Raw genomic sequence first — 10,957 nt, forward strand, 5'->3', positions numbered from 1 at the left:
TTAACTTTACTACACTCTGACTCCATATAATATAAAGTAACGACTAATCGATTATTAAATTAGTCGTCGACTAATTTAATAATCGATTAGTCATCGATTAGTCGACTAATCGTGGCAGCCCTAATTTGCAGACAGCAGTTAATCTGTGGAACGTGTTATTGAGCTGTGGAAGGAAGCTGGTGAGAATCCACTCCTGTAGAGGCAGAACATGCACATTTCACACAGAAAGGTGGGATTTAAACCCGGTTCTTCTCACTCCAAAGCGAAAGAGCTAACCACTATGCCAACATGCAGTCTTTTCGTTTGTAGACTAGTAATCACACCGTTCTACGTTCCAAGAAGTTACAAACTTTTCTCCAGAAATGCACCAATCACAATGTTCTACATTCCAAGAAGTAACAAACATTTCTCCAGAAATGCACCCGGGGTTAAACAGTCTCAGTCTCTGTTAGTTCTAAAAGTCCAGACTTTCATTTACATCTAGATTAGGAAAAAAAGTGGACTCTACACACCAATTTTATCATGTTTAAATTTGATAGTAAGAGGAGAAAAATGATGACGGCCTATCAACGTCACAATGATAGAAACATGCTTGGCATGGCTGTTCTATTTTATATCAACTAAATGTTTTTAAAAGTTCTTTAATAGACATCTAAAAATGTCCAAAGATTAGTTGTCTACAGAAAGACGTGTAGTAGACTTATATATCTAGAACAGCATTGGTAGACATCTAATAGAGTAGTAAAACAGAGATGTTCAGTCCAATACAATAGATGTCTATTAGTTATCTAACAGACATTGATTTTTAGAATGACATCATCTTTTTGCATTTAGTTTAAAACATATATTTGTATTCTACACCAAAGTTTAGTGTTTATATTCAATAGTAAGAGGAGAAAAAGATGAAGGAACATCAAGCAAATCTGTTGCAGCTGAAGAATCTAGTCAAGCAGCGAATGCGTTTTATTTTGAAAGGAACCTGTATGAGCTGCTTTCAAAAGTAAAAGAAGTTCATTTAATTTAACTTAAAAAAACTAAATTGTAGAGATTACGGCTTAATGGTCTTAAAAAAATAACAAAAGTGTATTTTTATCTAACTTTGAGATGGGGGACTTTGCGGCTCTCGTCGGATTTTAGTTACGATAATAGGAAACTGGATCATATGGCCCTTTTTGGGGACAACGTTCTATTCTATTCTATTCTATTCTATTCTATTCTATTCTATTCTATTCTATTCTACTCTATGACTTCTTCTTCTTAGTTTTTGTCCAGGTAGTTTGTCAAACTTGTAATAAAAACAAGCATTACTATTGTCTCTTTGATTTTTCACAAACCAGTTCATAAGTGAGACTTTACATATTTCTGTCTGTTTCTGTGCTTTACATTAAAGGAAGTGCAGAGCTGTCTGCGTTGGACGACTCCCCATCTGAGAGCAGTCAGTCCAGCAGTAACTGTGAGAATGTGACTGAAGGAAAAACAGGGAGCAGTAAGTTACAAATGTCACCTCAGAGACCAAACACTTTACATAATGAGTTACCCAGAAAACCTGAGTGTGGAGAATCAGGAGAAAATACCAGTGATGAGGATCAGGAGGATTTACCCTACGATGGTGATGATGGAAGCCCGTACTTCAACCAGACAACCAGCTCAGAGGAAAACTCTGACGGAGGGCACACCATTCATGGGAGTCCTGATCCTCCATCAATCCACAAAGAGACCAATGCTGATGAAGAAGAATCCTCTCCAGCTGCTAAAGTGGCCGAGCATTGTTCAGATCTGACGAACATCAATCATTTGCTGCTCCAGCATTTCTCCCAGGAGGAGTTGCTGCGATCCGGACGTCTGATTGAAGCAGAGACGCTGCCTGAAGTGTCTCTGCTGGAGAGCGTGGTCGACACCGTTCTCAGCTTCTCTACACACAATGACGCCGCGGGTTTGAGTAAGCAAACAGAAAGTTCTGAGGAAAGAAGTGATTCCAAATCAAACAATGAAAGCTCAGAGGGGAAGACAGAAAAGGAAATTGATCATCCAACATCTAATGCTTCTGACAGAGAAGCGCCCACCACTGACAGCTCAAACCCGAGCATTCAGAACGTGAATGCAGATCAGTTGGAGCTTGATGACAACAAAGAGGAAAAGCAGAGAGTTCCTCTGATGCGGACCAGATCTCTTGGGGAGATTAAATACGGTCAAGGCAAAGTTCACTATCGTCTTCCCGACTTTTCCAAAGTTGCTCCTAAGGTAAAAATCCCTAAAGCTCCAAGTGGAGCCGTGAAGTCCGTCCCTCCCTGCTCTGTGCACAGAGCCCAGTCTTCCCCTGACATCTTAGACGTGATCAGCAGAGTCCTGGAGGACTTTGTCCAACCTTCAGAGACGGCCTACGTCTTCAGACACACTCCACCAGCACCGATGCCTCCACTGGAGGTAGATTCAATAGATGGTTGTTTTGCATCTGTTTTACAAGCATTTTGTAACCTTTTGTGTCTATTTTAGGATGACAAGTTAATAACCAAGTACACAACAGGAGAGAATCAGAAAGACACACTCAGACAAGAAACCAAAGTGAGTAAAGAAAAGTTATAAGTTATGAAAAATGCATTATTCTGAATATGGAGTAAGCACAATCTGTTTTTTCACAGATCCAGCTGTTAATGGAACATGAGCAACACTTAGTCTATCCAGGAAGTAATGATGAGGACAAAGAGGAAGAAGTTACATGTGTTGAAAAAAGTCTTTTTCACTGCTTCACTCCCCATCTTCCACTAACAGGTACACTCCTTTTGTAGCCACTCTTTTTCATTTGATTTTTTTTCTTGCGATAAAGTCCAAATCTTACAATGGAGTATTAGAGTCAGTTTACAAACAAGAACAACAAAATTCAGTTACGACTTTAAATCTCGTAAATTTATTAGAAAAAAGTAATAACTGGTAAATTAAAAGAATAAAGTTGTAACTGGTAAATCAAAATAATAAAGTTCTAACTTTTGTAAACTTTTACTCACAAATGTACATGTTTTAAAATCGTACATTTATTACTTTAAATCTAGTAAATTTACGAGCAAAAAATTTGCGTGAAAAAACTCGAAGAAAAAAATTCTTATATCTATAAAATTAAAAGTCGTAAATTTAGAATTTTTGATCTCATAATATCCATTTGATTTTTTTTTGTAGCCCTAATAATCTGTTGGAAACTCAAGTTTACCCACATTAAAAAACTAATCTTGTTTTTCTTTTATCCTTGAGTTTTTGATCCTAAAATGACAATTGAAAGTACATTTAAAGGGAATTTAAAACATTATTTAGTAGGTTTAAGTTTAGTTGTCAGAAATAAAAAAAAAAAGTATAAAAAATAATTTTCTTTAGTTACTTTTATACAAACCAACTCACATATTGTGCATAGAGATAAGCAAAAACTTTTCAATTTAAACATAATTTTAAAAACATTTAAATTTATAAAGAGATCCAACTTAAATTGGTAAAGGTTTGGTACAAAATTCAGATTTCAGTAAAAGGTGGTGCAGAGGTAGAGCGGTCAACCTCTAATCAGGAGATTCAAGTCCTGCTTGTCAAAGTGTTGTTGGTAAAGACGCTGAAGCTCACTTTACCTCTGGTGGTTTTGGTTTGGACCATTGTAAGTGAGTCTGGGTGGGTCTGTGACAGTAAAGTAAGCCGTTGCATAATTATTTTTAACGCAAAACAAAATATTGGCAGAAGTTTGGTCAAATTCTGTCCTGAAAAAAGTGAACAATATAAACAATGAAAAAAAAAAATGTCATGTGAAAATTGTAAAACAAGAACAGAGATCCCAACCCGAAAACACAGGATGCTGCTGTTGACGGCTTATTTCATTTCCTTTTTTCAACATTTACAGTAAAGGAGTTGTGTGTTTTCTTTGTTTCAGAAAGCCTTTGTGAACAAACAGGAGAAAAACCAGACCATGAAAGTATGAAGGAGGAGGACTCGTTTTTGTCAAATCATTTAGAAGATGTTCAGAGTGACGGCGAGAGAATGACAGCCGAGCTGAGAGACATCATCAGTCAGTTTATGCAGAAGGTGTCAGTCCTTTCACCTGTTTCCTTAAACAAGATTTTTTTTAAAGAACACACACCTAAAGGCATTTTAATTTTTTCTTTTAGACGGAGGAGTTTAAATCTAATGTTACCAACATGACTGTGAGCACAGATGAACAGCAAATGGTATCTATCATTCACTCTTCAAAAACAAAAAAAGATTTTATTCCACACCTGCTGCATCCGCATTTCTATTTTGTCAGATTTTGAGGAGCATGATGGAGGCTCAGGACCACCTGGAACGCAAATACATCAGTAAGAAGGAGGAGCACAGAGCTCTGGAGATGCAGAACTACATGGGTCTGTCCAGGAACACGGGCACCTTTGACCCAGACAGGTGTGAAGAGGCCTCGCTTTTGCTGCCGGCAGCAGAATCCTTTTCAGGTTTAACTTCCATCCATGCGTGTGCAGGCAGCTGGAGGGAGACATCTTCAGGATCGGGATGAACCTGGAGGACATCAAGGAAATGATTGACAAGAACGTGTACGAGCAGATGTCTGTACCCCACCCATCCTCCACCCCCACGATGAAGACTGCTCCATTTAGCACCCCCTCACCCCCTCCACCCCTGCATCAGGTAACACGTTTACTGACGTTTTCGGTCCACCCCAGAACGTTGAAATGCTTTTTACATTTTCTACTTTGTTGCCCTGGTGATGTGTTTGGTATGGCTGGAAGATCCTGCCACACTTTATCCTCAGTGATCTCACTGATCCTCTGGATCATCCGGACGGTTTCTCACAAACTCTTGTGCATGTTCATCATTCTCAAGATAATTTTTTTCCCTCCAAGAGAAATCTTGCGTTGAGCTCAAGGTGGAGAGAGACTGTCAGTTTATTTCTTCCATTTTATGAAAGTTCCACCAACAGTTGATTCTTTCTCACTGAGCTGTTTGCTTATTGCAGATCTGTTCATCTCAGTGTTGCTTAGATCTACAATATTGTCCTTTGACAGCTCTTTTGGGACAACTTGGAGAATTACTGATTAACAAATACTTCCTCAGCCCAGTGTATGTACATTTAGGGATGAAAGGGTCCAAATGTAAGGACTCAAACCCTCTACTGATGACAACTTTATTAAAAAAAAATAAAAAATCTCCACAATATGTGTCAAATGTATTTACACAAGCTTTAAAACACTTCTGGGAACAGTGACCACAGTTCATCACTATGTCCTCGTATGCATGATTTATAAACTGAAACTTCATCTCCCAAAGAAAAAACACAAACATTTCTAACTGCCTTAACTGCACTTTTCAATTTCACACACTGATAAAAAAAACAAAAAAACTTTTCATTCAAACTTTGAATCTCTATACATGTTGTCAAATTCTATCCAGGCAAGAGGAAAAACTGACTTTAACCATTAAAAAAAAACTGTCTTTCAGGAGGTGGGGGAAGGTTTTCAAACAATGAACTGTGAGACAGACTCTCAGGTGGAACAAGAAGAAGAAGAAGAAGAGCTGAAGGAGATGAAGAACTTTAGTGAGGTCCATTCGAACGAATGGATCCAAAGCAGTGAGGTCATTGATGACGATATTGGACTCAGCAGCTACAGTTCACGGTACAAATCATTTGGGCTTTTTTTGTTGAAATTTTAAGGATTTCAAATTACAGTACAGTAAAATAAGAAAGACGAAACCATATGTAGAGGCTTCGCTTGCATGTGTGTTTGCTCTCGTTTTAAAGTGGTCTCCTTCAAAGCGTTCCGGCAGGCAGGTAGTGTTTCAGGTGCAGCCCTGGTGTTCAGTTTCAGCCTGCAGAGGAACAGAGTTCGAGTCTGTGTCTGCAGGTTTCCCCTCTGTCCCTTTTTTTAGGGACATAGTGGAGGAACCAGACGTCCAGAGAGACAGCGAGGAGCACAGGGCCTCCGTTTTTCAGGAGGTGATAGATGACAGTGACGTCCTTACATGCCTGAGCGGACATACTTCCGAGTCAGGAGGGAGGCGGTCGGCAGCCAACAGGTTGGTAATTTTATTAATATAAAAAAACATGACAAGTTTTAAATCGTATGCAACCCCTCAGACTTTTCAATTTATCCTACCTTCTTCAAATCACCTCGTTTCCTGATCATCACATGTACACTTCCTGTTGCTGCAGCAGTGATCTGAGCCCCGTCGGGGATCAGGGTGACAGTCTGGCAGTGGAGGTCTCCTTTTCCTCTGAAGCTCCTGCAGACTCGGACAGCCATGGCCTCTCAGAACCCTCACCACCCATCTCATGTGTGTCACAGGTCAGCTGCAGATGAAAGCTCCATGCTCTGGACTCCACAACCTGCAGATAATAATCTCCTGCAGCTTTTTTGATTGCAGCCAAAGTTCCGTTTTGTGTTTTTAGACGCAGAGGATCATAAGCCCAGAGACAGACAGTGGATTTGGCAGTTCCTACTTGACTCAGTCGGCTTCTGGTGAATTAAATCTGCTTACGGGGAGGTAAAAACAAAACCAGATTGAAGCAATTCTTAAGAGAATTATTTTACTGAGTTCTTGTTCCCATAGCGAGGTTACGAGTGGCTCAGACAGTGAAGGTTCCAACCCTCCGACAGCCATCCACTATCGGATAAATGGTCGGTGGTCCAGCCCCCACGCATGCGTCCAAACACAGCACTGTGGAGTAGAGGAGCTGTGGTTGGAGAGCAAGGAACCTCCACTCAGAATGCAAGGTTGGTTTATCCTGATTAAAACCGTTTACAATTCAGTAAGTCAAAAGTCTTAAATGAGATCAACTGTTGATGAAACAGGAAGAGAGCTGCTGGTCCACCACAGATCTGATCCTACACCCCGAACCGCCATGGATCCTGGAGACCGGGGCAGCCCACTGCCCTCCTGCTCTTGCAACAGGTCAGTGTTAAAACAGAAAAAAACAAAATAAAAAAAATAGGGCTGTGAACATTAATGTGTTAATCTATCATATAAGAATTAACGCGTTAATATTTATTAACGCAAATTAATCAAAGAGAGAGTCCTTCACTTTAACTTAGCGGTTCAGGCATCCATGGTGTGTATTAAAACATTACATCCGGTATTATCCCACTTATACCATGATCACATACAAAATAAATAAATATTCAATCGGTTTTTAGTACTTTCTTCTTATTCTTATTTTTTTTTTTTTAGATCCCTTTTTTACAAAAGTGGACTATTTGATCCATGGTCTGGTGCCATATTGTACAAATAATTTTTTCCTGGTAAAACTTTGTGAATAATCGTGATTGATCACAACACCAAAGTGCAACAAATTAGATTTTTTTTTGTAATCGATTGACAGCACTAACTAAAAATAAATGTTCTAAATGTAGAGTTTTGTGTGTGGTTTCATATTGTGATTATTCACAGATAATAAGTGGTGATTCCTCAATGTGAGTTCTTTTCTACACTGACCATCCATGTAGTTGTGTATATTCATGTGTGTGAGCAGTGACGCGATCCTGGCCCTGCAGTCAGAGGTTTCACAGCTGAAGAAGGACCTCGAGGAGGGTTTGGTCCAGCTGCCTCACCTAGCCAAGAAGATGGACTATCTCACCTCAAAGTACGGGCGAGAACGTCAGGAGCGCAGAAGTAAACTCAAGCCCCACCAAGCAGCAGCGTCAAGCAGGTAGAAACTCCAAATTCCACAAACCTCAAATGTTTTGCACGTATTTGTTACCATGATTGCTGTAATTTCCAAAAATCCTTCAGGGTCAGAACCAGCAGGAGAACTTTGAGTGAACTCAGCAGCAGTCAGCTGAGGACAGAGGACTGGATCTCTTCGGACATGGACTCCAGTGAAAGCACAGGTATACAACCTTTATAGAACACAAAAACGTTACAGGTTTGTTAACCGTCCATGTTCTCTAAAGGTTCTGTCCGCACAAACTCCTCTGATGTTCTGCACCATTCACCAGAGGGGAGCAGAAGAGCCGAGAGACAGGTTCACTCCTTGTCAGAGTTTCAAGATAAGCTTCATCTCACTAAGCACTCCAGAAGAGGTCAGAGATATGTGCACTGAGACATGCGTCAATCTTTTTGTTCTGACTTTGTAACATCAGACTATGCTGTCCAGAACAAAAAATCTACTTATTGATCCTCCAGGAAGGAGAGTGGAAAACTTAAATCTTCAGGGAGAAGATTCATTGTTTGATCAGCAAAGGCCTAAAGGTGAGAAACCTCCACCTAAAGGTTGATCTCAGGAAAAGTATTACTTGAATTCAGTAAAAGTAAAAAGGAAGTTCATCTGTGTGGAATATTCCTCTGAATGACTCTGCTCTTGTAGCGCGTTTAATCATCTCCTTTCCTACCCAGCAGCCACCAGGAGTTTAGACTCCAAAGAGAGATGGTCTCTTCTTTCAGCTTCCACTCTCAGGAAGCCTCTCCTCCAGGTTCATTGCGGCTCAACCAGCAGCCTGCCAGCCAGGTGAGCCCCTCCCACCTCCACCACACAAACGTGATACCTTTAAGTGTTTATATAAAATTGTTTCTAATATTTCCTGTCCCATTAGCTATAAAGTGCGGGAGCCACAGATCCAGTCTGTGGCAGTTCATAGAAAGCGCTCTACCCAGTCCGACACTGCACTCCTGCCCACTAACGTGTTCTTCCAGCGGACATCATCTCCAGTGACCTCCAGAGGAAGCTCTAAGACGAGCAGATGCAGAGGACAAAAGGTTGGAACTATTCAAACGTGAAGCATCAGCTGTCTTGAAGATGTTTTTCTCTTGAAGGAGAATTTCATGTATTTCAGGAGGTGGACATGAACAAGACCCTGGATCAGGCTATCGAGGTGGCCCGCAGCATGAAGAGGACTGCAGACCGGATGGCTCAACGCCTGTCTGCTGACCTGATCAAGGCTCAGCAGCACAGGAAGCTTCACAACATGCAGCCACTAGGGGGCAGGACTCACCTTGGTTTCTGACATGTTTAATCTGCTTTTACCATGAAAAAAAACATTTTGTACAAATTTCATGTGAAACATTTACCTTATGTGCTTTTGTGTTAAACTGTCTATTACTCACATTTATAATATATACAAAAGGTAGAAAAGATCAGCATCTTGCTTTTTTTTACTTTAATACCTGAATGTAGTGTAATTTATTTTAAATAGTTATTAATCTTTAAGTAATCCAAACATTTATTGTTGTCTCTTGTAATATTTAAATCTATTTAAAAGTAATTTATTGGTTGTTTTTTTCTAACCAGATACTAAATAAAATAAATAAATGTTTTGTACTGACATCTGAAATGAGTTTTTGGAGTGTCAACAGATCATATTCTGCTGCCTCACAAACAAAGCAAATTTTCAGTAGTAGTATTTTTTAAAAAAAGATAAGGGATATACAGTACTTAATTAATGCTTATTTATGCATTAATTGACATTAATATAGGGACTCTCATTATAAAATGTAACCAGATATATTTTGATGTTAGGTACAAACCTTTATGTACCTTTTTGTTCCACCTTCATATATTCTAAGTCCCACCAACATACATTGTGTTCCAGAATGTCTTTAGCATGAGTGAGCTCTGGTTTTTGTCTCTTTTTGCTCATTAAACTGCTTCTGCTCATCCCTGCTGAGATATAGATGCCACTGAGTGTCTTCTTACTGAGCTTTTTGTCGGACGGCTTTGTAGCCTTGTTCCTGTCGATGCCGCGCCCTGCTGGTGCTGGCCTGTGCGCAGCTCTCTGCTGTGTAGTGTTGAGTTTCTCTGTTGTTCTAGAAGTGGAGCAGTCTAAATAACATTCCTGACCTGTGTGCTGCAGCTGCTCCATTTTTCGTCTATAGGTTTGTTCAGTTTGATGTGTTTGACTGAAGCCCTTGTGCAGAAAATGGCATCAAACTCATGACATAAAAAGAAAAGGACGAAGTTTGCAGTCCAAGTTTGAAACCCCAGAATAATATAACTGTGCTCATACTAAATATGTGATTTCTCAGAAAACATTAACCTTTTTTTTCCACTTCTTACATCCCTTTCTGGTTTAATATTGCTGTTACCCTTTCCCATAGATTTTTAGACAACTCTTTACCTTTTCCCATGACTCAGAATCCAGAAATGGATTGGATGAACTGGATGAAGGATGCAGGGGTCTGTTAGGAGACCAGAAACACCAAAACCTTTTGTCCACTCACATTGATTACAGACAAATGGGTCGCAGGTGAGGATGGCTATTTCCAGTTGTCTTACAAACCCCTTTGTATGTGCATGTTTTCAGAACAAAGTCATCAGGGTATGTTAACTTTTGATCAGGGTCATTTGAGAGGTTTCTGGTGTCATAATTCAAAAAGGGTAAGCAACATTTTTTGACAATAAATCGCTTCACTCACTAACTGTGAGTGGAAAAAAAGTTTTCGTGTTTTCATTCTTCTTACGTGAAAAATGACATAAAAATCATTATTTCTTTCAAAGGTTATAAACTTATGAGCACAAATGTATAAATAATATCCATTTATTGATATCACTGATATTTAAAGAATCCTTTTGAAAAAATATAACCCCGATTCAAATTTTAAATATGAATATAAATAATATAAATGTAAAATAACAAAATGTAAATCAAATAAATATAAAATGTAAAAGAACTACATTGATTTAGGACCAACTTCTGAAACTTGAAGTGGGTCTTCTCTATTGAGTGAAGAATGTCAAGTAAAGAAAAAGTTTAGTTAAATCCACTTAGGTGTCCACTCATGTGCCTGACCATCTTAAAGGCACACCCAAATCATTCCCAAATTTAGCTATGGTAAAATCAAAACCCCTGATTTAAAAAAAAGCAAAAACGAGAAATTTGAATAGTAGATTTAAAAAAAAGTGTTTTGAGATGAGAAAGTGCATCTATTTTTTTCTCTCTTTTTTAAATCTTAATCATGGCAGTCACTTTGAAATTATGTCTTTCTGCCACCAGCCATTTTGCTGGAT

General features: G+C 39.1%; 1 protein-coding gene across 3 annotated transcripts in view; it reads left to right on the forward strand.

The window, feature by feature from the left end:
- Nucleotides 1-9,625, forward strand: part of LOC112147502 — an 11,387-nt gene extending 1,762 nt beyond the window's left edge. Inside the window, exons 3-22 of one of the 3 annotated variants that reach the window (XM_024273964.2) lie at nucleotides 1,391-2,424; nucleotides 2,494-2,562; nucleotides 2,640-2,769; nucleotides 3,902-4,053; nucleotides 4,137-4,196; nucleotides 4,274-4,407; nucleotides 4,482-4,647; nucleotides 5,458-5,633; nucleotides 5,887-6,033; nucleotides 6,173-6,302; nucleotides 6,407-6,501; nucleotides 6,568-6,731; nucleotides 6,810-6,909; nucleotides 7,487-7,663; nucleotides 7,747-7,844; nucleotides 7,908-8,036; nucleotides 8,140-8,205; nucleotides 8,350-8,461; nucleotides 8,547-8,709; nucleotides 8,787-9,625. In XM_024273964.2, coding sequence (XP_024129732.1) covers nucleotides 1,391-2,424; nucleotides 2,494-2,562; nucleotides 2,640-2,769; nucleotides 3,902-4,053; nucleotides 4,137-4,196; nucleotides 4,274-4,407; nucleotides 4,482-4,647; nucleotides 5,458-5,633; nucleotides 5,887-6,033; nucleotides 6,173-6,302; nucleotides 6,407-6,501; nucleotides 6,568-6,731; nucleotides 6,810-6,909; nucleotides 7,487-7,663; nucleotides 7,747-7,844; nucleotides 7,908-8,036; nucleotides 8,140-8,205; nucleotides 8,350-8,461; nucleotides 8,547-8,709; nucleotides 8,787-8,957 — 3,473 coding nt within the window. In that variant the 3' untranslated portion in view covers nucleotides 8,958-9,625. Of the gene's footprint in view, nucleotides 1-1,390; nucleotides 2,425-2,493; nucleotides 2,563-2,639; nucleotides 2,770-3,901; nucleotides 4,054-4,136; nucleotides 4,197-4,273; nucleotides 4,408-4,481; nucleotides 4,648-5,457; nucleotides 5,634-5,886; nucleotides 6,034-6,169; nucleotides 6,303-6,406; nucleotides 6,502-6,567; nucleotides 6,732-6,809; nucleotides 6,910-7,486; nucleotides 7,664-7,746; nucleotides 7,845-7,907; nucleotides 8,037-8,139; nucleotides 8,206-8,349; nucleotides 8,462-8,546; nucleotides 8,710-8,786 lie in introns of all 3 variants that reach the window. The other 2 variants (XM_024273965.2, XM_024273963.2) reach the window with 2 other exon arrangements.
- Nucleotides 9,626-10,957: the final 1,332 nt, after the last annotated feature.

This window comes from Oryzias melastigma, linkage group LG17 (assembly GCF_002922805.2).
Source record: "Oryzias melastigma strain HK-1 linkage group LG17, ASM292280v2, whole genome shotgun sequence".
NCBI classification, from domain to species: Eukaryota; Metazoa; Chordata; class Actinopteri; order Beloniformes; family Adrianichthyidae; genus Oryzias; species Oryzias melastigma.